The sequence below is a fragment of the Neoarius graeffei genome, chromosome 4, assembly GCF_027579695.1.
Source record: "Neoarius graeffei isolate fNeoGra1 chromosome 4, fNeoGra1.pri, whole genome shotgun sequence".
NCBI classification, from domain to species: domain Eukaryota; kingdom Metazoa; phylum Chordata; class Actinopteri; order Siluriformes; family Ariidae; genus Neoarius; species Neoarius graeffei.
Genome location: NC_083572.1, coordinates 5,754,272 through 5,779,689, shown reverse-complemented (window position 1 = coordinate 5,779,689; position 25,418 = coordinate 5,754,272). Strand labels below are relative to the sequence as shown.

Here is a 25,418-nt window from a genome sequence, read left to right as displayed (position 1 = left end):
CTGGCAACCAGAAGCGGCTCAGAGGCGCGTGGTGGCTAGCCCGACACTGATCATTCTAGAAATGTGACTCTGATTCATTGAGTCGATTCTATTTTTTATTTCGAACATGTATAAAAAATGTATGTAACTATTTATACATACAAAAGAAAAAAACGAGAAATAAAAAAAATAAAAAAATAACAGAGCTAAGACATTACAAAACACCGCACATTGTTCGAAACAATGATTCTAACAATAGATTCAGAATGTATTTGATTCTCAAATCGATTTCCAAAGAACAGTACAATAAGCGACATGAATATAAGATAAACTGTGAAATAATGCAGAGTTATTTACACACATAATAAGAGATCATGATTAAGTACTCGAAAAGACTTTGAATCGTTCATTCAAAGAGTTGAATCTTTGATTCAGAATCGAAAAGTCGACTCTTTTGGAATTCGGTTCCCAGACCTAAATAGCGTAGTAAAGCTTGTCAGGATTGAGCGGCGTGTCGCAGTTGATGTTGTGGTGAAGTTTGTAATTGGTTAAAGATCCTGGCATTAACAAACAGGCGAGTGACTGAGTCTTCGTGGTGGTTTGGAATGTATGAATGGATAGTTGATGGACTATCGTCGTTGTTTGTTCCGTTTTCTGTGTTTTCTGGAGGGAATTCGCCGAGCTGGCCTACGGACGGTAACCACCAGCCGCCGCCAACACCACCACGAGACGCGGTCACTTCTGAAAAACAACCACAACAACAGGAAAACTACCGACCTGCTAAACGAAACTATCAAAGGTAACTCCTTATATCCTACTGCTGCTCCTCCTCTTCTTCTCTGTAAGCGTGTAATTAACACCAGGTTACCTTCAGCGCGTTAGCTTGCTAGGGATGGTTGTGTCCCAAATGCCCGTGTGTTCCCTAAGGAAGTGCCCTACGGAGGCTACACAAGCAGCGCTTGTCCAGTCACTCAGCCACCGTGCACGCGCACTATACATCTAGCTGCGAGTCGTTTGAAATCCAGCCGTCAAACTGAAGCTAGCTAGCAAACACAGGCTAGTCAGTTATTAAACTATATGCTAGCACTAGCAGCACTTAGCTTGGTTTATTCTTTATAAACAGCCTTAAGAGGTATGTAAGAAATAATTTATGCCGTTTATACTCGTTTAAAAGTTGGTCGCTATTGAAGCTAAGCAAAGCTAGCGATTTAGCAGCAAGGATTAGCAAACAGACTAGCATAAAAACTACACAACATCACATGGATGAATTAATTCAACTTAATCAATGTTCATATAGTTTTTCCAGCTCACAGTTTTAATAATATATAAATATGTTTGTGAGATTTTCTTTAAAGTGCTAGTGAAATCAAAATTTTGTAGTCTAAATAAATAAATAAATAAACACCTATCCAATTATCATGGACACCAATACTTCAATATGTCAAGGGAAAAATGAGTTTTGTGTATATTCTGAAGTGTAATTTTATACTTTTTTTTTTGTGGATTTAAAAAATAACCACCCAGTTCTAATTGTTTTGATGACTCATCATGCAGTGTTTTCCCCAGAAAAAAAATTAAAGCCCTAAATTCTGGCATGATAAAACAGACAATTGAGCGCCAACGGCGTTTTGAAAATAGATGCTCTCCGGTGCATTTTCAGGGTCTCTGAGAGGTTTTAGATCCATGATTAATTATACAACCCCGATTCCAAAAAAGTTGGGACAAAGTACAAATTGTAAATAAAAACGGAATGCAATGATGTGGAAGTTTCAAAATTCCATATTTTATTCAGAATAGAACATAGATGACATACATTTTCTCAGTTTAAACATTTATCATTTAAAGAGAAAAATTAGGTGATTTTAAATTTCACGACAACAACACAGCTCAAAAAAGTTGGGACAAGGCCATGTTTCCCACTGTGAGACATCCCCTTTTCTCTTTACAACAGTCTGTAAACGTCTGGGGACTGAGGAGACAAGTTGCTCAAGTTTAGGGATAGGAATGTTAACCCATTCTTGTCTAATGTAGGATTCTAGTTGCTCAACTGTCTTAGGTCTTTTTTTTTGTCGTATCTTCCGTTTTATGATGCGCCAAATGTTTTCCATGGGTGAAAGATCTGGACTGCAGGCTGGCCAGTTCAGTACCCGGACCCTTCTTCTACGCAGCCATGATGCTGTAATTGATGCAGTATGTGGTTTGGCATTGTCATGTTGGAAAATGCAAGGTCTTCCCTGAAAGAGACGTCGTCTGGATGGGAGCATATGTTGCTCTAGAACCTGGATATACCTTTCAGCATTGATGGTGTCTTTCCAGATGTGTAAGCTGCCCATGCCACACGCACTAATGCAACCCCATACCATCAGAGATGCAGGCTTCTGAACTGAGCGCTGATAACAACTCGGGTCGTCCTTCTCCTCTTTAGTCCGAATGACACGGTGTCCCTGATTTCCATAAAGAACTTCAAATTTTGATTCGTCTGACCACAGAACAGTTTTCCACTTTGCCACAGTCCATTTTAAATGAGCCTTGGCCCAGAGAAGACGTCTGCGCTTCTGGATCATGTTTAGATACGGCTTCTTCTTTGAACTATAGAGTTTTAGCTGGCAACGGCGGATGGCACGGTGAATTGCGTTCACAGATAATGTTCTCTGGAAATATTCCTGAGTCCATTTTGTGATTTCCAATACAGAAGCATGCCTGTATGTGATGCAGTGCCGTCTAAGGGCCCAAAGATCACAGGCACCCAGTATGGTTTTCCAGCCTTGACCCTTACACACAGAGATTCTTCCAGATTCTCTGAATCTTTTGATGATATTATGCACTGTAGATGATGATATGTTCAAACTCTTTGCAATTTTACACTGTCGAACTCCTTTCTGATATTGCTGCACTATTTGTCGGCGCAGAATTAGGGGGATTGGTGATCCTCTTCCCATCTTTACTTCTGAGAGCCGCTGCCACTCCAAGATGCTCTTTTTATACCCAGTCATGTTAATGACCTATTGCCAATTGACCTAATGAGTTGCAATTTGGTCCTCCAGCTGTTCCTTTTTTGTACCTTTAACTTTTCCAGCCTCTTATTGCCCCTGTCCCAACTTTTTTGAGATGTGTTGCTGTCATGAAATTTCAAATGAGCCAATATTTGGCATGAAATTTCAAAATGTCTCACTTTCGACATTTGATATGTTGTCTGTGTTCTATTGTGAATACAATATCAGTTTTTGAGATTTGTAAATTATTGCATTCTGTTTTTATTTACAATTTCTACTTTGTCCCAACTTTTTTGGAATCGGGTTTGTAGGATAGATTTTACCAGTGCTTCAATGATTTCTGACCTAAATAGTATTAATGTATACACATTTGAAATTTCACCTTAAAGTTCAACATGCAGGTTAAACTGTTTTGTTATAGATTACTGAGGTATATGATAGGTTGAAAATCGACGGGGATCCCTTGCACTTAATTATCTATGATCAAGTAGTGTTGTAACAAAAATGTGCATGAAAATATGAACAGTGGTTTTGCTCCATCTTACGCAATCCAATGAAGAGAATCGATCATCATGACCTCCTGTTGATCACAAAGGGATCTGAACCTAAGACCTGCCACCTTAAAATAAGTTGCTGTATTACTATAACTGTAATGATTTAGAATATTTTGGATGCAATTACCGTAATATATGTAGAACTAAGATGCACTGAAAAGAAAAGTAAGGCAACTGCATATTATAATGTTTAAATTTTGGCACTTTATTAAATGGACTAGATTAAGATTAAAACATGTATTTAAAGGAAAAGAAAACTTAATTCATACATTTAAGTTTGCAGAAAGATTATGTATTTATAAAAACATTCATGAAGAGATTGTGTTAATAAGTGTCAAATGTAGCATAATGATAAGCGTATTTGGCAGTGTGAGGTCACTGTTGCCCCTTTTCCACCAAAGCAGTTCCAGGGCTGGTTCGGGGCCAGTGCTTAGTTTGGAACCGGGTTTTCTGTTTCCACTGACAAAGAACTGGCTCTGGGGCCAGAAAAACCGGTTCCAGGCTAGCACCAACTCTCTGCTGGGCCAGAGGAAAGAACCGCTTACGTCAGCGGGGGGGGCGGAGTTGTTAAGACCAACAACAATAACAAGATCGCCATTTTTAAGCAACGAGAAGCAGCAGCTGTACAAACGTGAAGTCATTTATTATTATTATTGTTGTTGTTGTTGCTGCTGCTTCTTCCGTGTTGTTTTTGCTTCGATATTCGCGCCAAGGTTTATGCAAATGTAGCGACGTAACTGACGTATACAGTGACGTACTGACGTATACAGCGACGTAATGACGTGGCTTCCCTTAGCACCGCGAGTGATGGAAAAGCAAACTGGCTCTCAGCTGGCTCGCAAGTTGAACGAGTTGTGCACCAGCACTGGCCCCGAACCAGCCCTGGAACTGATTTGGTGGAAAAGAGGCATAAGAGCCTTTAACAAAAGAATAATCCGGAGCCTTCTTTTGTTAAATGGATCCCAGTGACGTCACACTGCCAAAAACGCTTATGATTATTATTTGAAATTATGCTATATTTGACACATTTGGACAACTTCACTTCGTGAGAGTGTTTATAAGTATATAATCTTTCTGCAAACCCAAACTAATGAATTAAGTTTTCTACTCCTTTAAAGCAGATTAATTGTCCTTGGCTTTTGCTTGGCCCAATGTTGGCCAACCCTCTCATAGTCCGTCTCGCTGTCATCCATGCTGATGTGGATCAAATTGTCCAGCGAGTCTTCTCCTCGCTTATTAAAATCAGTTGGCTTTGTCCGTCTGGTCGGGGACAACATCGGCAGCCAATGAGATCGCTTATAATGAATTGGAAACTTCCAGGATGTCTGACAGTTTCTTTCGATATTTTTATTGGACGATTTGAACACATGATCTTGACGTAGCCAACAGATTACAGTTTGTTTACATTATACCACGCGGACATATTACTTTGACAGAATCAACACAAACATTGGAAAAAAGATGGCTTGTTTAACACATCAATCAGTATGTAAATGGATCTGTTATTTGCTCTCCTATGTATCTAGTTACTTGTTGGTAGGAAATTTTAACGTATTGGTATAAATCTAAGCATATTGGATTTTAACTAAAGCGACTAAGCGTATCGGCAGGCAGAGCAAGCGGATCGGGCCCGATACACTCAAACGCTTTGGTGAAACCCATGCATCATGGACTAGTCATGTGTTAGTCCAATTAAATTCTCTAGCGCATGCATGTCCCGCCCCTGGGGGTGTGACTTACTCTATCTACAGTATCAGCTCATTAGCACTAAACGTGATTTGTTGGTTTCTTTCTACACTATTCCCTTTTTCCAAGCTGGAAAGCCTGGGTCTGGGGGAAGAAGGGAAAAAAAAAAATATATATAAGCTTGGATTTGGAAAATGGTGGAATTTTTATCAGAGTGTTCCCCAATAACTTGTGGCTTTTCAATGCTGGAATAGGGATGGCGAAAACTAAAAAAAATCTTGACCGACCACCGAGTCTCATTAGCCGGTTAAAGTCAGTTAACCTATGAGTTTAAACGGATGCAAACGGTGCGCCTTTTGGCGGATGCCGCCTTTTTCATGGCTGAATCGTGCAGATCCGATTTTTTTTTTTTTAAGGGGGGGGGGGCGTTGGAGTGTCTGAATAATTTCATCAGAGTAAATTCTGTATTAAAATTACTAAATAAGCAAATGCCGTTACAGTCCATGAAACATATGAAGTATGAGAAGAAAACAGTAAATCAGAAAGCTGCGCACGTTTTCGCGGAAGCTGCGCAAATGGGCGCAGCTTTCTGATTTACTGTTTTCTTCTCATACTTCCTGTTTCATGGACTGTAAGAGCATTTGCTTATTTAGTAATTTTAATACAGAATTTACTCTGATGAAATTATTCAGACACTCCAACGCCCCCCCTAAAAAAAAAATAAATCGGATCTGCACGATTCAGCCGTGAAAAAGTCGGCATCTGCGCCTTTAGTTTGTGTGGAGAGATATGATCTGCAATAGCATGCATTGTTGGCTACAGACCGAAACATACTTTCAGAATGCACTGGCCAAGGCAGGACTAAACTCCATGTGCCTTCTAATAATAATAACTTTTTTTTTTTTTTTTTAAGCTAAAAAGCCTGTGTCTGCACTTTTTTTTTTCTTTTTTTTTTTCTTTCGCCGAGTGGCAGCTGTCTTCAACTGGGGCGGGAGGGCGGGACATGACTGAATGGGTGTTTCTGATTTGTCAGCTGTCGTCCTTACACCGCATGGCATGCCCCAAGCGTTTACAACACAGAATTCCAGGTTCTCCGCTCCAAAATCGGCAGCTTCAAAACGATTGATTTTTTTTTTTTTTTTTTAACCGACGACCAAAAAAATATTTAACCGGTTGACGTTGATTCGGTCAACCACCGGTCAAACAGTCATCGGTTAACATCCCTATGCTGGAATGCTGCTACCTCTGATTAATAACATAATTTAGTTGTTATCAGTTTAAACATGTACACCATACCTTCAAAAATTGTTAAAATGGAAAAATGGACGGCCCTGATACACTCTTCCATGTGTGGCAGCGTGGCGCGTCTGAAACGCATATGGAGTCGTATGACGTCCGTCAAAGTTTCACATTTCATGCAGACTTGGATGCTACGGTGACCTGATGTTAATGTTTCTGTTGTGTCTCATGTAGTGTCCACTGTCCTGATGGTGTATCGGAGCACGTGGAAATCAAAAGACCAAGACGAGGTAACTAGATAACATGTTCAGAATCGACCCCATCCTTCGCACGTTGTGACCTTTTTATTAATTGTGCGATTTCCTTTGCAGATGTGATCGTCCGAGTCGTCAAGAAGACTTTCGCTGGGATTGCAGGGCTGCTCCGTTTGCGACGACGCAAGCCGTGCCGTTATGAAAACGAGAGAGAGGGTAGAGAGAAGCAGGTTTGTCGTCGCCTGATCGTTCTGTCTGACTGTCATTTGTCCTTGGCTTTCATGTGAAATCTGAAGTGTCCCAAAGTGCCAAGTCTATTTTAAATAATTCTCTTCAACCCAGATCGGACATGTTGCTCTAGTGGGAATTGATGAAATTCACAGCAACGGCCTGAATAAGTGGATGATTGGTGGGGATGTTAAAATGGGTAAGCATAACATACATACACCATGGACGCCACTTTCGACAGATCTTTACAAGATTTTCACCTTTTCCTGATTAATTGCTGTTAAAGAAAACCACCATCATGTTTCTAGCGCAGTTACAACGGTGTAGAAATTAAACACTCGAATGTAACGGATTAACAGTCCGGTTTTGCTGTTCGTTCCTATAAAATAAACATCATAAAAAGAGCAAGAGCTTTTTCTTTTTTCACTCACTGTTATATTAATGAGAACTCCAGCATAGATGTAGTAGAGATGTTGATGCAAACGCAGTACAGTCCACTCACAGCAGTGACTCAGGTTGGCTAGTTAGTGATTTAAGAGACGATTAAGTGCAATAATGTTGAGTAGGGCTGTAACGATATGCGTATCGAAATCGCGATACGCAGAGCCACGATCCGTATCGCAATACAAGAAGGCAGAATCGCGGTACACCCTTTCAAACTTCTCCTCAGCCCAAAAACAGAGGCGCTTCCAAACTTCAATTTATGAATACTTTACTTTTTATTTAAATTACATTTTAAACTTACTTTTATTTTTTTATATCTATTAGTAAGTCGTTTTTTTCGCCGACCTGCGACAATCTTCTGCGAGTCACGCAACGTCCACACTCGCCACTGGCAGAGCATTCGTTTCTTTTACGCGGTCGCCATTCTGGTTGCGACGCGGGGAGCGAATCTGTAAACAAGCAGCTCATTGGCTGGCTAGGTGTGCCACAAGCCAATCACAATCACTTGACCGGAAAGGCATGCAGTGTTGCCAGATTGGGCAGGTTTAGGTGCTTTTTGGTTGGTTTTGAACATATTTTGGGGTGGAAAACGTTAGCAATATCTGGCAACACTGAAGGCATGTCTGCTTGGGCGGAAGCCTTCTGCGGCAGTTACATTTTGACACGCGAGCAATGTTTCACCATAAAAATTCCGTAATTTCCATCTGTTTTCCGCGATCACAGAAAATCATCGGCCCTATGAGAGTGAGACAGTGAGAGAGCCACCCCCCCCCCCACCCCCCCCCCAAAAAAAAAAAAAAAAAATCTTAACGGATTTACACGATTTGGAAAAATTACTTTTTCAGAACCGAAAAAAGCAGAGCTTCCGGCTCAACAGTATTATTTTGAGAAATAAAACAGTCTTTGGATATACATTTGTTCATTTTTGCATACATATTACTCATTCTCTGCAGTGGTCTGAATTATTTGTTATTAAATAGTTAATGTAAGTAAGTAAATGTTAATAAGTCAAATTTACTACTTTAAAAAAATTTTTTTAAAAAATCGTGGGCGTATCGAATTGTGGGTCAAAAGTCGCGATACGAATTGAATCGTGAGTTGGGTGTATCGTTACAGCCCTAATGTTGAGTCTTTGGAAGCTGATCTGTTTGAGAAGACTAAAGTACTAAAGCACTGGTGCATCTTTACGTAGAGACGGAGCGAAAGCTAAATCCCACTGCACCGCTATCAGTCAGAACTGCAAGTTTAACCAAAAAAGATCACATTTCTTGTAAAGATTTACATACAAGTCGTTCAAGATGGATTTTTTTTTCCACTGAACATCTTGGAGTACGTTGCGTAATGTTTGTGTCCATCATCTCAGATAAACAGAGAGAAATGGGGCCGAGTGGTAAGGAGAGGAGCGTGCCAAACTTCTGTGTAGGTGCCCAGCCTCTGATAAGGAAACCTGAGTGAGTATACCGAGTCCCTGGGATGAACAGATCTCATTTATTTTTCTTTCTCAATATAATACAATACTGATATCGAAAATCATGAGTGTTCAGAGCACGTATACGAAATGGTCCGTGCGTCTCTGTATACAATACTGAGCTCGAATCAGCTGAACATTGCTCTAAATTTATCCTGAAATTCCATATTAAGAATCTATAGGGGTTTTTTATTGTTTTTTCTTCTTCTTTTCCTTCTCCGTAGAAGTGGATCGGTATTATTTAAGGGAAACCAGGACAGGCAGAGAGAGCGTCCACACAGGAGGTCACTACACCTGCTGCCGTCACGTCCTGTCCTCCCTGAGACGGAACCCCCCGGCCGCGCACACAAACCCTGCCTCGCCGTGGAGGAGGTAGGGGGACACCAGGTGGACAGAAACCGTACTTTTGAACCCAGGGCTCTAAGGGGTCCATGAAGTGTAATCAGGTGGTACTTTTAGTTATTATATTTAATCTAATCTCGAGTTCTTATAACTGATCACTTGAATGGAATGCGTTTAATCCAAACCTTAACAAATAAAAAATATACGTTTATTTATATAAATTGCTTTGGATATGAGCAATCGCGCACTCTGATTGGCTCCTCTACTACTAGGATATCAGCTCATATACCATGAGTAGAGGAAAACAAAATGGTGGCGTGTATTGCTGAACCAACCGAGGATGAAATAAAAACTACTCGGAAACAAAATAACCCCAAAAATGGAATGAAAGTATTTGATGGAAAGAACATATCTTTTTTTTACCCCCCAAGAATTATTATAGCATTTTTCACAAATTGCTCCTGTCATTTTGCCAGTTTGTTTACATTTTAAGCGGAAATTTTGTTGGATGTTTTGTATAAAGTTTTTATTTATCGAATTTGCAAAAAAAAAATCCTCTTTTTCTCAAAATCCAGTGAATGTGGATTGAAAAAAGTTATTCCACTCAATCTCGTCTTAACGCGGTTAATAGTTGACTCATGTACGACTAAATAACTGTTAATTATTTTTTTCGCGGTGTGGTTTCCATCAAATCCTGCGCTCTGATTGGCTGGCGAGCGGGTCCGTATCCTACGATACGGACCCTGGTTGTGGACCTCTGGTGACTCACTTGTTCACGACAGCAACAAACATAGTAGCATTTTTTGTCAACATTTATCTTTCTTTAAAAATTTTTTTTATAAGGTTTATTTACAAGATTATTAAAAATCTTATAAATTTTTGCCAGCATTTCTCAGGAGAATAGCATTAATTTTACAGCATGGACAGCGATAACGACAGTCTTCACAGCGAAAGCGAGTTTTACTACCCTGAGGAAGAAGAAATAAAAGAAAACATTTCAGGAGAAAGCTAAAAACCTGGAGTTTGCATGTTCTCCCCGTGTCCGTGTGGGTTTCCTCCGGGTGCTCCGGTTTCCCCCACAGTCCAAAGACATGCAGGTTAGGTTAACTGGTGACTCTAAATTGACTGTAGGTGTGAATGTGAGTGTGAATGGTTGTCTGTGTCTGTGTGTCAGCCCTGTGATGACCTGGCGACTTGTCCAGGGTGTACCCCGCCTTTCGCCCGTAGTCAGCTGGGATAGGCTCCAGCTTGCCTGCGACCCTGTAGAAGGATAAAGCGGCTAGAGATGATGAGATGAGCTAAAAACCTCTAACTGTTGCTAACGCCGAGCAAAAACATGGCTGAATTCTGAATGACTCAATTTTGTATAAATAGGGGACGACATAGGCGGCAAAATGTAGTTTTTTCCTGCCATGGAAGTGCACTTGTATACCGAGGAGGAAGCAATTTGCATTACAGCCGTGAATGAGGATTCAAAATGGCTGCTCGGCTCGGTTTTCCCTTTCGGGTGCTCTCGTTTTCTGTTAGAATTTGGTAAAGAAAAAAATAAATATATTATTTACCAGCTTAAGGTCGGTCCGTATGGTGAAATACCGTGACCTCGGCCCAGAGGGCCTCGCTCAGTACTTTCAAGACCTCGGTCACGGTATTTCATAATACAGACCTCCCAGCTGGTAAATAACACACACATACATACACATATATATCTGTAAATAATGTCAAATTTAAATTAATAAAACATGTTCAAGTGGGAAGCTTCAGTGAATAGTTTGAGAGATGTGAAATGTGTTTAATGATGTTAATCAGTAATATACTTGAGTTAACACTGTTTTCATTCCACTTTTATTAAACACACAAACACTTAAATGCTAAATATTGTAGAACACATTGAAGTAAAACTACTGATGAGATCTGCAGATCGTTAGTTAGTTAGTTAGTTAGTTAGTTAGTTAGTTAGTTAGTTAGTATTTAAAAACAGTTGAAGGAGTCACTGCTTCTTCTCGTGCATCAGCTATAGTTGACTGTTTGTTTATTTGCTGCAGATTTTGTTAGCTGGCTCAGTCGAGCTACCCGGGGTGGGCGTCACGCACACAGAGCAGTTCCCACCCACCCATTCACACGTTCACCACCTATAAGCAATTTCGAGTAGCCAGTTAACCGAACCGCATGTCTTTGAACGGTGGAGGAACTCCACAGACAAGGGGACGTTCAAACCTGGAACCTTCTTCCTGTCCGGCGACAGTACTGACCCCTGTGCCGCCATGACTGAGTTGCTTCTTTCTTTCTTTCTTTCTTTCTTTCTTTCTTTCTTTCTTTCTTTCTTTCTTTTTCTTTCTTTCTCTTTTTCTTTCTTTTTCTTCCTTTCTTTCTCTCTTTTTCTTTCTTTTTCTTCCTTTCTTTCTCTCTTTTTCTTTCTGTCTTTCTTTTTCTTTCTATCTTTCTTTTTCTTCCTTTCTTTCTTTCTTTTCTTTCTCTTCTTTCTTTTTCTTTCTCTTCTTTCTTTCTTTTTCTTTTTCTTTCTTTTTCTTCCTTTCTTTCTCTCTTTTTCTTTCTATCTTTTTCTTTCTTTTTCTTTTTCTTCCTTTCTTTCTCTCTTTTTCTTTCTATTTCTTTCTTTCTCTTTCTCTCCTTTTTCTTTCTGTCTCTTCTTTCTTTCTTTCTTTCTTTCTTTCTTTTCTGTCTCTCTTTCTTTCTATTTCTTTCTATCTCTTTCTTTCTTTCTCTTTTTCTTCTTTTCTTTCTTTCTTTCTTTCTCTTTTTCTTCTTTTCTTTCTTTCTTTCTCTTTCTTTCTTTTTCTTCTTTTCTTTCTTTCTTTCTCTTTCTTTCTTTTTCTTCTTTTCTTTCTTTCTTTCTCTTTTTCTTCTTTTCTTTCTTTCTTTTCTTTCTTTCTTTTTCTTCTTTTCTTTCTCTCTTTCTCTTTCTTTCTTTTTCTTTTCTTTCTTTCTCTTTCTTTTTCTTCTTTTCTTTCTCTCTTTTTCTTTCTATCTTTCTTTTTCTTCTTTTCTTTCTCTTTTTCTTTCTTTCTTTCTTTCTTTCTTTCTTTCTTTCTTTCTTTCTCTTTCTTTCTTTCTCTTTCTTTCTTTCTTTCTTTCTTTCTTTCTCTTTCTTTCTTCTCTTTCTTTCTTTCTTTTTCTTTCTTTCTTCTCTTTCTTTCTTTCTTTCTTTCTTTTTCTTTCTTTCTCTTTCTTTCTTTCTTTTTTCTCTCTTTCTTTTTTCTCTTTTTTTCTCTTTCTTTCTTTTTCTTTCTTTCTTTCTTTTTTCTCTTTTTCTTTCTTTCTTTCTTTTTTCTCTTTCTTTTTTCTCTTTTTTTCTCTTTTTCTCTTTTTTCTCTTTTTCTCTTTCTTTCTTTCTTTCTTTCTTTCTCTCTTTCTTTCTTTCTTTCTTTCCTTTCTTTCTCTTTTTCTTTCTCTCTTTCTTTCTTTCCTTTCTTTCTCTTTTTCTTTCTATTTCTTTTTCTCTTTCTTTTCTTTCTCTTTCTTTCTTTTTCTTCTTTTCTCTTTCTTTCTCTTTCTTTCTTTCTTTTTTCTCTTTCTCTTTCTTTCTTTCTTTCTTTTTCTCTTTCTATTTCTTTCTTTCTTTCTTTCTTTCTTTCTTTTTCTCTTTCTATCTCTTTCTCTTTTTCTTTCTTTCTTTCTTTCTTTCTTTCTTTCTTTCTTTCTTTCTTTCTCTTTTTTCTCTCTTTCTCTTTTTTCTCTCTTTCTCTTTTTTCTCTCTTTCTCTTTTTTCTCTTTCTCTTTTTTCTCTCTTTCTTTCTTTCTTTCTTTCTTTTTCTCTTCTTTCTTTTTCTTTCTTTTTCTTCCTTTCTTTCTCTCTTTTTTTCTTTCTTTCTTTTTCTCTTACTTACTTACTTACTTACTTAAACTACATGTTCATATGGAACCCCTCTGCATCCTTCTGTGTTTCAGGCCCTGAAGGAAAGCGACAGGGAGCACTACAGGAAGCTGGTGGAGATGGTGTCTGAGAAGTACTCGAAGAATAAACCGCTGCCGTTTGGACGAGTAAAACCACCAAAGTACGAACATTTCAAAATGATTGTTTTTGTATTGTTTATTGTTCAATAAACACGAAGCCATTTTCATTGGAATTTCATTCGTTAGCACCATAACAAAAACCCCTGTTAAATATCATGATCTCGATTCGCTTCTCAAAGCAGTTCCGTTTAAGAACATCAGTTGTGCTGTTTTTCTTCTTATCCGCTGTGACCATTGAGCACAGATGGTTGCACCACATGATCTTATACACACCTGTAGAAGGTGTATTGTAAGTCTACGGGGGGGTGAAAAATGGAAAAACTTCACTAACGGGTCTAATTTCTGTTTTTAGCACAACTTTTCCTCATGGCCGTACCACTCCTGAGGTCAGCAAACCGACACCCATCAAAGGTGAGTTCAATTAACCCTTTCTTGATTCTTCACATTCATGTGTATGGGTTAATGCTACTGCTGATTTAATTTGCATCCTGTGTATTCATAGTGAACCCTCATACACCAGTGTGGAGGAATTCCTCTTTAATAAACCATGTAAAAGACAGGTAACCCTTTTTTTTTCCCCCATCCCCCTCCTTAAAGCTAGACGGCCTTTCAATTTCATAAAATCGGTGAAATTTAGTTCCGTCTGAAATGTAGTGATTGTGATGCATGTTTATTTCTGTAATATCTAGCACAATATCAGGCCATTCTGTTCTGTGGCTGGGAAGTTATTTGCAACCCTGATTCCAAAAAAGTTGGGACAAAGTAGAAATTGTAAATAAAAATGGAATGCAATAATTTACAAATCTCAAAAACTGATATTGTATTCACAATAGAACATAGACAACATATCAAATGTCAAAAGTGAGACATTTTGAAATTTCGTGACAGCAACACATCTCAAAAAAGTTGGGACAGGGGCAATAAGAGGCTGGAAAAGTTAAAGGTACAAAAAAGGAACAGCTGGAGGACCAAATTGCAACTCATTAGGTCAATTGGCAATAGGTCATTAACATGACTGGGTATAAAAAGAGCATCTTGGAGTGGCAGCGGCTCTCAGAAGTAAAGATGGGAAGAGGATCACCAATCCCCCTAATTCTGTGCCAACAAATAGTGGAGCAATATCAGAAAGGAGTTCGACAGTGTAAAATTGCAAAGAGTTTGAACATATCATCATCTACAGTGCATAATATCATCAAAAGATTCAGAGAATCTGGAAGAATCTCTGTGTGTAAGGGTCAAGGCCGGAAAACCATACTGGGTGCCCGTGATCTTCGGGCCCTTAGACGGCACTGCGTCACATACAGGCATGCTTCTGTATTGGAAATCACAAAATGGGCTCAGGAATATTTCCAGAGAACATTATCTGTGAACACAATTCACCGTGCCATCCGCCGTTGCCAGCTAAAACTCTATAGTTCAAAGAAGCAGCCGTATCTAAACATGATCCAGAAGCGCAGACGTCTTCTCTGGGCCAAGGCTCATTTAAAATGGACTGTGGCAAAGTGGAAAACTGTTCTGTGGTCAGACGAATCAAAATTTGAAGTTCTTTATGGAAATCAGGGACGCCGTGTCATTCGGACTAAAGAGGAGAAGGACGACCCGAGTTGTTATCGGCGCTCAGTTCAGAAGCCTGCATCTCTGATGGTATGGGGTTGCATTAGTGCGTGTGGCATGGGCAGCTTACACATCTGGAAAGACACCATCAATGCTGAAAGGTATATCCAGGTTCTAGAGCAACATGTGCTCCCATCCAGACGACGTCTCTTTCAGGGAAGACCTTACATTTTCCAACATGACAATGCCAAACCACATACTGCATCAATTACTGCATCATGGCTGCGTAGAAGAAGGGTCCGGGTACTGAACTGGCCAGCCTGCAGTCCAGATCTTTCACCCATAGAAAACATTTGGCGCGTCATAAAACGGAAGATACGACAAAAAAGACCTAAGACAGTTGAGCAACTAGAATCCTACATTAGACAAGAATGGGTTAACATTCCTATCCCTAAACTTGAGCAACTTGTCTCCTCAGTCCCCAGACGTTTACAGACTGTTGTAAAGAGAAAAGGGGATGTCTCACAGTGGGAAACATGGCCTTGTCCCAACTTTGAGATGTGGTGTTGTCATGAAATTTAAAATCTCCTCATTTTTCTCTTTAAATGATACATTTTCTCAGTTTAAACATTTGATATGTCATCTATGTTCTATTCTGAATAAAATATGGAATTTTGAAACTTCCACATCATTGCATTCCGTTTTTATTTACAATTTGTACTTTGTCCCAACTTTTTTGGAATCGGGGTTGTAATTTGAGGGGATTAAAACAAATAATGTGCATGAAATCGCTCGCTTTGCGCAGTCAAGCAGACAGTAGAAGTCCGCATGTGTGTGTGCATGCGCAGGTTTACCATCATTCTGCTGTTAAACAAACAGCTGATCACACCGAGGTGCTCGCTGAGCACCGATATTTATTAGTTTGGTCCTGCGTTTCCTTTCCTTCGTATAGAACATAACATCTTTTCACTTTCTTTCCGTTACTGTAGTCGCTCTTTCACATTTCATTCACACACGTCCTCCATTTTTCTCCCCTGTTTCAAATTTGTATCCCATAATGCCTTGCGTGAACGGGGAAAGCCCACCCCACGTGATGTGATACATGACATAGTATCTTGAATTGGGTCATGGTGAAGCAGGAAAATATAGCCGAGGATTTAGGGCCATGTAGAGATGAATTCTTTAATTGTTCGATTTAAAAAAAAAAAAACTAATAAAATTGGAAGCCTGTGATTTCAAATTAAGTAGCTTTCAGTCCACTAAACAAAAATAATTACGTGTCGGGGGGGAAAATTCTTTTTATAGCCTACACTTGAAAAATCTGAAAGGCAGTACAGCTTTAATTTTTCATTATTTTCAATATTTTTTTTTTAAATTTAACTAGGCTTATTTGTCACTTGCAGTGCACAAGTCAGCGATGTCGGGAGGAAGAAACCAGACCAACCTTTGAAAAAAGGCAGGGTACGCACAGTATTTTGCTCAGTCTCAGTCCTGCTATTTATCGAGCTGTGTCCATGAATGAGTAGGACTTTGGTTTGTTTTGGCGTCTGTCCAGCTGTTAGACGTGGATTTGTCCGTCGAGGTAGAAACCCGGCTGAACCTGAAGGACCGCGAGTCGGCTGTGCAGACGACGCGCTCTGAACCTGACGCAGGGAAACACCTGGAGGAGGAGTTTCCCAGACTGACCAAGGTAAACTCTCACAGAACAACACACTTCGGGATGTGCTCTTCTACTGTACAGCGCGTCCTTAATCACTGTTATATCACAGCACGACACATCCAGGGATGAGAATTTTCCACGGATCCACGGAATTCCGAGTTTTTCCCGCTGAAAATGTCATTTTTGTGAAACGTGTAAATCCGTTGAGAGAATTTCGGGGTGTGTGTGTATGGTTAGTGATCTGTGGTCACCTTATAACGCAGACATCCCGAGTCTCTCGGAAGTTCCGGGAGTCTCCCGCATATTGATAGCGGCTCCCTGATGCCCGCAAATTGGAGAATATCTCCCGGAATCTAGAGCAAGCGAGCAAGAGCGTGCACGTGAAACATTGTCTACCTTGCGCATCTTAGAATGTGCGCATATGATGGAGCGCGAGAGAGAGACTGCGCGTGTGCCTGTTCATGGAGCGCATGCTAGACAAAGAGCATCCTGATTGGCTTATTTTGCTGAGTAACCCAATCAGCTTTCAGTGTGGGCGGGCTTTTATCTCTTTTCTTGAGGACCGACGTTTTCAGTTGAGTCAGTGCAGCCTACAGGACCGGCATGGCAGAGAGAGCAAGCGTGCCCAAAAAAACCAAAATACAAAACCCACTTCAGCTCAGATTACACAAAAGAATCTCCCTGTCTAATAATAATCTCCCTGCCTGATAATCTCCCTGCCTGATGATAATCTCCCTGCCTGATGATAATCTCCCTGTCTGATGATAATCTCCCTGCCTGATGATAATCTCCCTGTCTAATGAGGGTCAACAATAATGACAGTTTCGCGCGATGTACTGTTTGCAGCAGTGGTTTCAGCATTGCCCATGGTGGCTTAAATGATTGTAAAGGACATGTTGAGGTGAGGAGTGTCATTTCATGTGCATTATATTATTTAGGTCTACAACAGGCTGGCATGAAAAGACCAAACTTATTGAAGATTTCCGTAAAGTAACAATGTATGAATATACATCATATGTATCAAATACACGTCATATATAAGTGTGTATCTTTTATAAATGGGGTTAGCTTATCTAATGTAGCATGTTGGGGAGAATCATAGTATCATATCTATATTTCTGATAAAATTTTAGGTATGATGCCGTGTATAACTCTCCTACTTATTGCTCATTTCATAGGGGGACGGGGGGGAATTGCTGGCGTGTGCCGCGCGGGAGCGTCTGCCCAAATTTTTTAGGCCGAGATGAACTTTGGTTTTTGATTTTAAAAAAATTTCCAATATGTAATGCCAATTGTACATGCCTGTTCTTTAATTCAAAATCACCATCTTGATCTTCAGATTGACCATATGGTATCTGTATTACATTACACAACATCCTGTCCAGATTAGGGATGTTAACCGATGACCGTTTGACCGATGGTTGACCGAATCAACGTCAACCGGTTAATTTTTTTTTTGGTTGTCGGTGAAAAAAAAAATCAATCGTTTTGAAGCTGCCGATTTTGGAGCGGAGAACCTGGAATTCTGTGTTGTAAACGCTTGGACCATGTCATGCGGTGTAAGGACGACAGCTGACAAATCAGAAACACCCATTCAGTCATGTCCCACTGCCACTTGGCGGAAGAAAAAGTGTAGACACAGGCTTTTTAGAATAGTAATTTGTAAGCTGTGTTTTTTTTTTTTTTTAATTATTATTAGAAGGCACATGGAGTTTAGTCCTGCCTTGGCCAGTGCATTCTGAAAGTATGTTTCGGTCTGTAGCCAACAATGCATGTTATTGCAGATCATCTCTCTCCACACAAACTAAAGGCGCAGATGCCGACTTTTTCACGGCTTTTTCATGGACTGTAACGGCATTTGCTTATGTAGTAATTTTAATACAGAATTTACTCTGATGAAATTATTCAGACACTCCAACGCCCCCCCCCCCCCCCCCCCCCAAAAAAAAAAAAAAAAAAAAATCGGATCTGCACGAGCCGTGAAAAAGGCGCACTGTTTGGATCCCTGTTTAAACTCATAGGTTAACCGACTTTAACCGGCTAATGAGGCTCGGTGGTTGGTCAAGATTTTTTTTTTTTTAGTTTTCGCCATCCCTAGTCCAGATAAAACCTAGTTAGTACACACAACAGTTGAAAGGGAAGTGATGAGTGATGTTGAATGTTGCCTGCTTAATATGCAAGACCTCCTGCTACCATGATAACATCAGAAGAAAGCTTAAGAGAATTATATGACAGGACTTTTTTCGATAAATCAAACGGGATAAAGAACTGTTTCCGATGGGCATGGCTCGATAGTAGTGTTACCACGCAGATAGGGACACAAACTGTGACGACGTGCCTGACGGAACATATCCGAAAAGTGGACGTGCCGGGAAAGGTTCTGTATATTCTGTGCTGAGATGTGATCAATTATGGAAACGGAGGAGCTAGAAACGTCCAGGAGCACATCAAAACAAAAAAGCACAAAGGTATGTTTTACTTAAATTGTCAAAGATAGAGTCAGGAGGAATCTAATATATCGTTACGGTTACCTCCATTATCGCTCACGATATATATTTGTTATCTTAGTTTTTATAAACGGTTTAAACCATCATTGAATTTGAAAACATTCATTCATATATATATATGAGTGATTCCACGCTTATGGGTACTGAAATGGGGACATGAACTTTATTTTTAAAAATTCACCTAAAACCATTTTTTTTTTTTTTTACCATCAGGTCACAAAACATGTAATCTTTAATGAATGATAACTTTAATTTTCTGAGATGTAATAAAAACATATTTATATGCCAAAGTCAGAACGTAACAAGTGTTGTGGACATATAGATTCTCAATTTTAACAATGTAGAATTACTTTTTGAAACATAGGAAGGTGATGTTTTAGCAAATATAATTAATAAACATGTGTAGTAGAATAAACATACACATTCTTTCAATAAGATTAACATGGTATAGAGCTAGATTGTAATTAATTTGTAACAGACGCGAGATGGACAATCGTAACAGAAGTAATGGAACAGACATCATTTTGGAACTCATAGGCTTGACTTTGTCATATAAATATATTTTTATTACATCTCAGAAAATTAAAGTTATCTTTTAACATATCATTCATTAAAGATTACATGTTTTGTGACCTGATGGTAAAAAAAGAAATGGTTTTAGGTGAATAAGTTCATGTCCCCATTTCAGTACCCATAAGCGTGGAATCACTCGTATATATAAAAGGCACACCCCCCTTGAAACCCCCCCATGCACGCTTTGCGTGCGTTATGTCTGCCCTTGGCAGACATTTCAGAGGTTTTTTTTTTTTTTAAATGTCCCATTCTCATCCCTGCACATCACGATGCTTCATCTGCACCATTTGGGTTTTCATTCGTACAAAAACTGCACGTGTGTGATGCGATGCATTGCAGGAGATGCTTCAGGAGGTGAGTGCTGCTCTCGCACAGAGAGATCCTGACCTCATCCTGAGCAGCGCTTTCAAACTGCGCATCACTCAGAGAGACCTGGCAACCCTGCAGGAGGGAAGCTGGCTCAACGACGAGGTAAAATTAATGCAGCATGATGTCATGTGAGTGCAAGCGTTAATAAAATGCATATCGTGCTCTAAGTATTTAAGGAATAAATCCGGATATAGGACGCTCGTCAGTGTGTGAGTTCCTGTACCAGCCTGAAGCTGATTAATTTCCAATAACCGCATGTCCCGGAGTGTAGTATAGAACGTGCTAGAATGAGTATGTGAATAACAATAAGAATGAGTGAGTCTTATTCTGTAAAAGTTGTATCGAAGTACGTTAATCCTTTCTCTCTGTCAGGTGATTAATTTCTACCTTAACCTGGTGATGGGACGGGCGGAGCAGGAAGCAGGCAGGAGGAAGGTGTACTGCTTCAGCACCTTCTTCTTTCCTAAGCTGCACGGCGGTGGCCACGCTGCAGTGCGCCGCTGGACCAAGGCTGTCGACCTCTTCCTCTACGAAATCATCCTCATCCCCCTGCACCTGGGGGTCCACTGGTCTCTCGCTGTCAGTCGTTTTTCTATCAGTTCTTGGTTCCAAAGTTGCTCTGTTTAAGTTTTACAGAACAAGCTGATTGGATTCTGATTGGAGTTAACCCAACCACCCCCCTTTTTTTTTTTTTTTTGGTCTTGTCTAGGTTGTTGACTTCAGAGCGAAGTCTGTGAGGTCGTACGACTCCATGGGTCAGAGGCATGATGACATCTGTAACCTGATACTGTGAGTAGCCAGGCCCGATTGCTATGGAAACACATCGCACATCTTGGATCGTTGATTGCGTGACCTTTTGTTTTGTTTTGTAGGATGTACTTGAAGGAGGAGTACGAGATCAAGAAAAGCAAAGATCTAGAAATCTTAAAGTGGACCGTGACCAGCTTGCGAGCCACTGTAAGCTTTAAGCAGGATTTTAAAAAAAACAAACACCTCACCAGGTTTTTTTTTTCTGAATGGAATGATTGATTGATTTTTAAATTTTTAAAAAAATTAATTATAGGAGGTTCCTCAGCAGAAGAATGGAAGTGACTGTGGTGTATTTCTGTGCAAGTATGCCGACTACATCGCACGTGGACGCCCGTTTACCTTTAGACAGGTAACACACAGCCCTCATATCTCATACTGCAGATACAAGCAAATACAGAACAGTAACGGCTACCATCGCTAACTGACGCTGAAAGTTTTAGACTTCGCTATAGCCGGCTATAAGCCGTGTACGACAAGATTTACACTACGTTCAGACTGCAACCTGAAACGACCCATATCCGATTTGTTGTGAAATCCGATTTTTTTGTTAGGCCGTTCACATTACCAATTATATGAGACTTGTATGCGATCTCCAATATGAACGGAAAACGACCCAAAAGTGTCCCGCATGCGCAAATTGACATGTAATAAGCACATCTACGTAATACGTAAAAAAAAAAAAGCGCACTCTTCAAGTTTGCAAGTAAAGCATGGAGATGAGGCGAGACCTGGCGATGTGGTTTTTGTGGCGGCGGCGGAACTCACACAATAATCTGATTAATGTGGGCAGCAGACTAATGAGACCGAAGGTGTCAAATTACTGGAAATTTCCAGAACAATCTTATCTTGTAATACAGGATGGTTTAAGTTATAAATCAGTTATAGAAATGGTTTTATTTAATCAGGCTAACAGATCAACATCCAGGTCCCTACCAAATCCACCATTAGCTTGATCAATTCTATAAAAGTCTATTTAAATTCTGAAAACTGTACAAATGTTGTTGTTTTCCACCAAAGAGGCGGGATTAGCCAACGCAGAATAGTGACGTTTGTCTCTTGTTGATGACGTGTAGGTCGCATGAATGCGACCTGTCCGGTCAGACTGCAGTCGCATGTGAAAATAACGGATATGCATCGGAATTAGGACCACATATCCAAGCGGCCTGGGTCGCATGCGAAAAAATCGGATCTGTGTCGTTCAGATTGTCAATAACAAATCGGATACAGGTCGCATATGGGCAAAAAAATCGGATATGGGTCGTTTCAGGGTGCAGTCTGAACGTAGTCTAAGTGGAGTAACTGTTTTATTCTATCAATGTTCACTGGATTTTGAAAAACGGAGCATTTTTATTTTTTGCAAATTCAATAAATAAATAACTTTACACAACATCTGACAAAATAATTTCTGCTTGGACAGACTCGATGGCTGCATGAATTGACTTCAGTGTTTTTGTTTTTTTTGTAGAAAGTGCCGTCTTGCTATCGTTCCGAGGTATAGAATAGCTTTAGACGTTTATTTAATTCTTCCTTGGACATTTCAGTTCTGTAATTTTCAAACTGCTTTTGAACCAGTCTAAAAAAAAAAATTATAATAATGCTTAAAGATGAAGAATGTAAAAAAAAAAAAAAACAGGAGCAATTTGTGAAAAAATTGTGCTTTAATAATAATTCTTGGGGGGGGGGAGAAAAAGGACGTTTGTACCATCAAATACTTTCCATATTTTGTTGCTCCCTTTTTTTTGGGGGGGGTGGAGTTTGTTTTTGAGTAGTTTTTATTTCGTCCTCGGTTGGTTCAGCAACACGTTCCGCCATTTTGTTTTTCTCTACTCACGGTATATGAGCTGATATCCTAGTAGTGGAGTAGCCAATCAGAGCGCACGATTGCTCATATCCAGTGAATGTAGATAGAATAATTTGTTATACTTTTAAGCATGACCTTGAATAATGCTTGTTTAAAAAAAATTATTTTTCAGGACTGAATTCAGAGTGGTTGAGATTTGTGTCTGGGCTTTAATTTATTTTTTGGGGGGAAGCGATCCCATATCAACTCGCTCCATAGAAGCCCTACCTTCTTCCACACATCTCGCATTCGTAACGTTTTAGCCAGTGCTCTCATCTCGACTCGGTTTTCCCCACTATGACATCAAATTAAACGTGTGTGTAGCCTGGGCCCGCCCATCCTAAGCGTGACGCAACACGAGGGCCTGTTGCGAGCTTAGTCTGGCAAGGCAAGCTATCTACAGCTCTTCCAAGCTCCCGAAAAATCGGGAGCCAATCAACTTTGAGCATCTCCAACGGCCCTGGGTAGAAGCGTGTTCAAGGCACTGACGTAGTAGAACTGCGACCGGAAGCCATAGATTGTTTACAGAATCTATGCCGGAAGCGCTTCATTCACTAGAAACATTACGAACATGGAGCAAGTTCTCATTGAAAACGGAGCAAAGAGCAGCCCTGGAGGTATTTATTGAAAGGAAGGACGTTTTCGCCTTGCTCCCGACTGGCTTCGGTAAGAGTTTAATCTACCAGTTAGCCCCTTCGCGTCACGTATGTCAGAGGAAAGAGTGATGTGATTGGTTTAAGCTTCGTCACAGCCTTTTCTGGCTTCGACCAGTAGCAAACTGAGGCATTTCAGGGAGGCGGGTCAACCACGTGCTTTGGGAAACAGTTGGGCTTAATATCTTTGCCAGACCAAATGCTCGCAGAGCTTTGAAGTCACATTAGCCAGACTAACGTGTGTGTGTGTATAATGAACATCAGTGAAATATATTCTGTTTATTAAGGATGCACTGAAATTTAGGGTAATAATAAGTCACCTGGATTTGAACCTTTTCATGGTTTCTACAAGACACAGAAGACCTGTATCAGGTATCCATGGCCTGTTTTTTTCTCTCTCTGTCTGTCTGTCTCTCTCTCTCTGTCTGTCTGTGTGCAGTGTCACATGCCGTATTTCCGTAAACTGATGATCTGGGAGATTCTGAATCAGAAGTTGCTGCAGCAGTAGGAGGGCAAGAAAATAAACGAATAAAAACCCAAACTGACCAAAGCACCAGACCACACAACGTTCATCCTCCATGTTTCTCTCCAGACGCCTGCTTGTCTGCTTCTGTTCTGCCCTCGCCCCTGACCGGTTTGTTTAGACGGGTGGGTGGTGGTGTTTAAATCACAGGTGTGTGTGTGTGTGTGTGTGGGCTTAGAGGATGAAGGTTTGGGTTAGATGGTGAACCACATAATTAGTACATGGATTAAAAAAAAATTGTTAATGAAGCATTTGTCATTCCTAGAATTGTCTAATCGCCCTTTGTGTGTGTGTGTGTGTGTGTGTGTGTGTGTGTGAGGCTCTTGTGCTCCCTTTCTTGACTTTGAGACATGATTAAAGGAGTATCTGAATGTACACTAATGTATAAAAGTGCAGGACAGCCGTTTTTTTTTTTTAAATAAATGTGTACAATAACGATCCCTAAGCGGACTGAACCTATTGTAGTATTTTTTTTTTCTTTAACTACCAAATTTGAACAAGGAACAAAACAAAGATGTATTTATTCCCACACACGTGTGAGTCTTAATTCAATTGGATGTAAAAATGTTTTTTTTCTTTCATAGCAATCACAGGCAATGACGGAATTGAATGTATGTACGAATTTACGGTACCTGAGCTGCAGATTGCAGTGAGAGCAGCAGTATTTATCGCGCGTGGTTAAGTCCAGAGTGCCTTGATGATGGGTTTTCGTCCTAATAATAATAATAATTTATTATTATTATTATTATTATTTTTTTTTTTCTACTAAATCTACAGGAGTCAAATAGATTTACTTAAATACACTATTTGTGATACTGGAGGGGTGTGTGTGTGTGTGTGTGTGTGTGTGTGTGTGTGTGTGTGTCTGAAATGAAACCTTACTGAGGTATGTACAATATGAAGAGTGCGATGATGAAGCAGATACCTTTTTTTTAATATATATATATATTCGATTTGGATTATATGCTGTATTTGTAATGCAAGTATTTGTTTTCTTTTTCCAAACTGGAAGTGTGTAATGAATGCCAAACAGTTATGGTTATTGTTTTAGTTCTCTCAAATAGTGCATGGTCAAGGAAAGCCCTTTAAAAGGAGCAACAAGTAGCATTATTTATCTCTGGCCTGCCAATTATTATTGCGTTATGAAAAGCAGTTTTGTTTGGGTCATTCCCCCCCCCCCCAATAACCCCACCAGTAAGTAGAGTGGAGATGCTAAATTGCCTCTGTGTGTGTGTGTACACGTGTGCATGGTGTCTTGTGATGTGTCGTCCTGGCGTCCCAGGTGTATTCCTGCCTCACTCTTAGTGTTCCCGGGATAAACTCCGGATCTGCATCCACCGTGTTCCTGACCAGGCTTACTCAAAATGAGCGAATGACTCAGTATAGTCGTAGTTCGATGCCCGGCTGATTCAGAATCAGTATACAGCAGGTAGAAAGAGACCTTTTCATCCCCTTCATCTCTTCTCACCATGCAACATTCCGTTCTTTGTTCGCTTTAATCCGGATATTTCAGATTTTAGTGAAAAATTCTACTTTTTGCTCCTTTCTTTTCTTATGCAAACGTTATTTATGACCTGACACTTCCTTTATTTGTTTAAGCTGGACTATTAGTGTTATCTAATCTGTTTGTGATGTGTAAGATTTAAGGGGTGTGTGTGGTTTATAAGTTGAACTGAGATTTCAATGCCTACTGTATGTGTTTTTTTTTTTTTTTGTTCATGAAGAAAGTTGGTAATTATTTTTATAAAGAATAAAGTACTGGAGTGAAAA

At 39.7% G+C, this 25,418-nt stretch overlaps 1 protein-coding gene across 2 annotated transcripts; it reads left to right on the top strand.

The window, feature by feature from the left end:
* The first annotated feature begins 462 nt into the window (after positions 1–462).
* Positions 463–25,418, top strand: senp2 (SUMO specific peptidase 2). 2 transcript variants are annotated; one of them, XM_060918703.1, is made up of 17 exons: positions 463–778; positions 6,686–6,741; positions 6,823–6,935; positions 7,048–7,132; positions 8,741–8,828; positions 9,070–9,217; positions 13,094–13,200; positions 13,512–13,570; positions 13,662–13,719; positions 16,117–16,174; positions 16,269–16,403; positions 19,793–19,924; positions 20,195–20,401; positions 20,532–20,611; positions 20,695–20,779; positions 20,886–20,981; positions 23,565–25,418. In XM_060918703.1, exons 1-17 carry the CDS (start codon positions 585–587, stop codon positions 23,631–23,633), a joined length of 1,770 nt encoding a protein of 589 aa, XP_060774686.1. In that variant the 5' UTR covers positions 463–584; the 3' UTR covers positions 23,634–25,418. The 2 variants fall into 2 exon arrangements, with proteins under 2 accessions (XP_060774686.1, XP_060774685.1); XM_060918702.1 differs by having other exon boundaries at positions 9,070–9,232.

What these genes read in the sequence shown, in the direction of transcription:
- senp2 (XM_060918702.1), top strand. Translation starts at nt 585, where the DNA reads ATGTATGAATGGATAGTTGATGGACTATCGTCGTTGTTTGTTCCGTTT. An exon ending in AATCAAAAGACCAAGACGAG is followed by an intron (nt 6,742 to 6,822) that starts GTAACTAGATAA and finishes TTTCCTTTGCAG; the next exon opens with ATGTGATCGTCCGAGTCGTC. An exon ending in AGTTTCCCAGACTGACCAAG is followed by an intron (nt 16,404 to 19,792) that starts GTAAACTCTCAC and finishes GATGCATTGCAG; the next exon opens with GAGATGCTTCAGGAGGTGAG.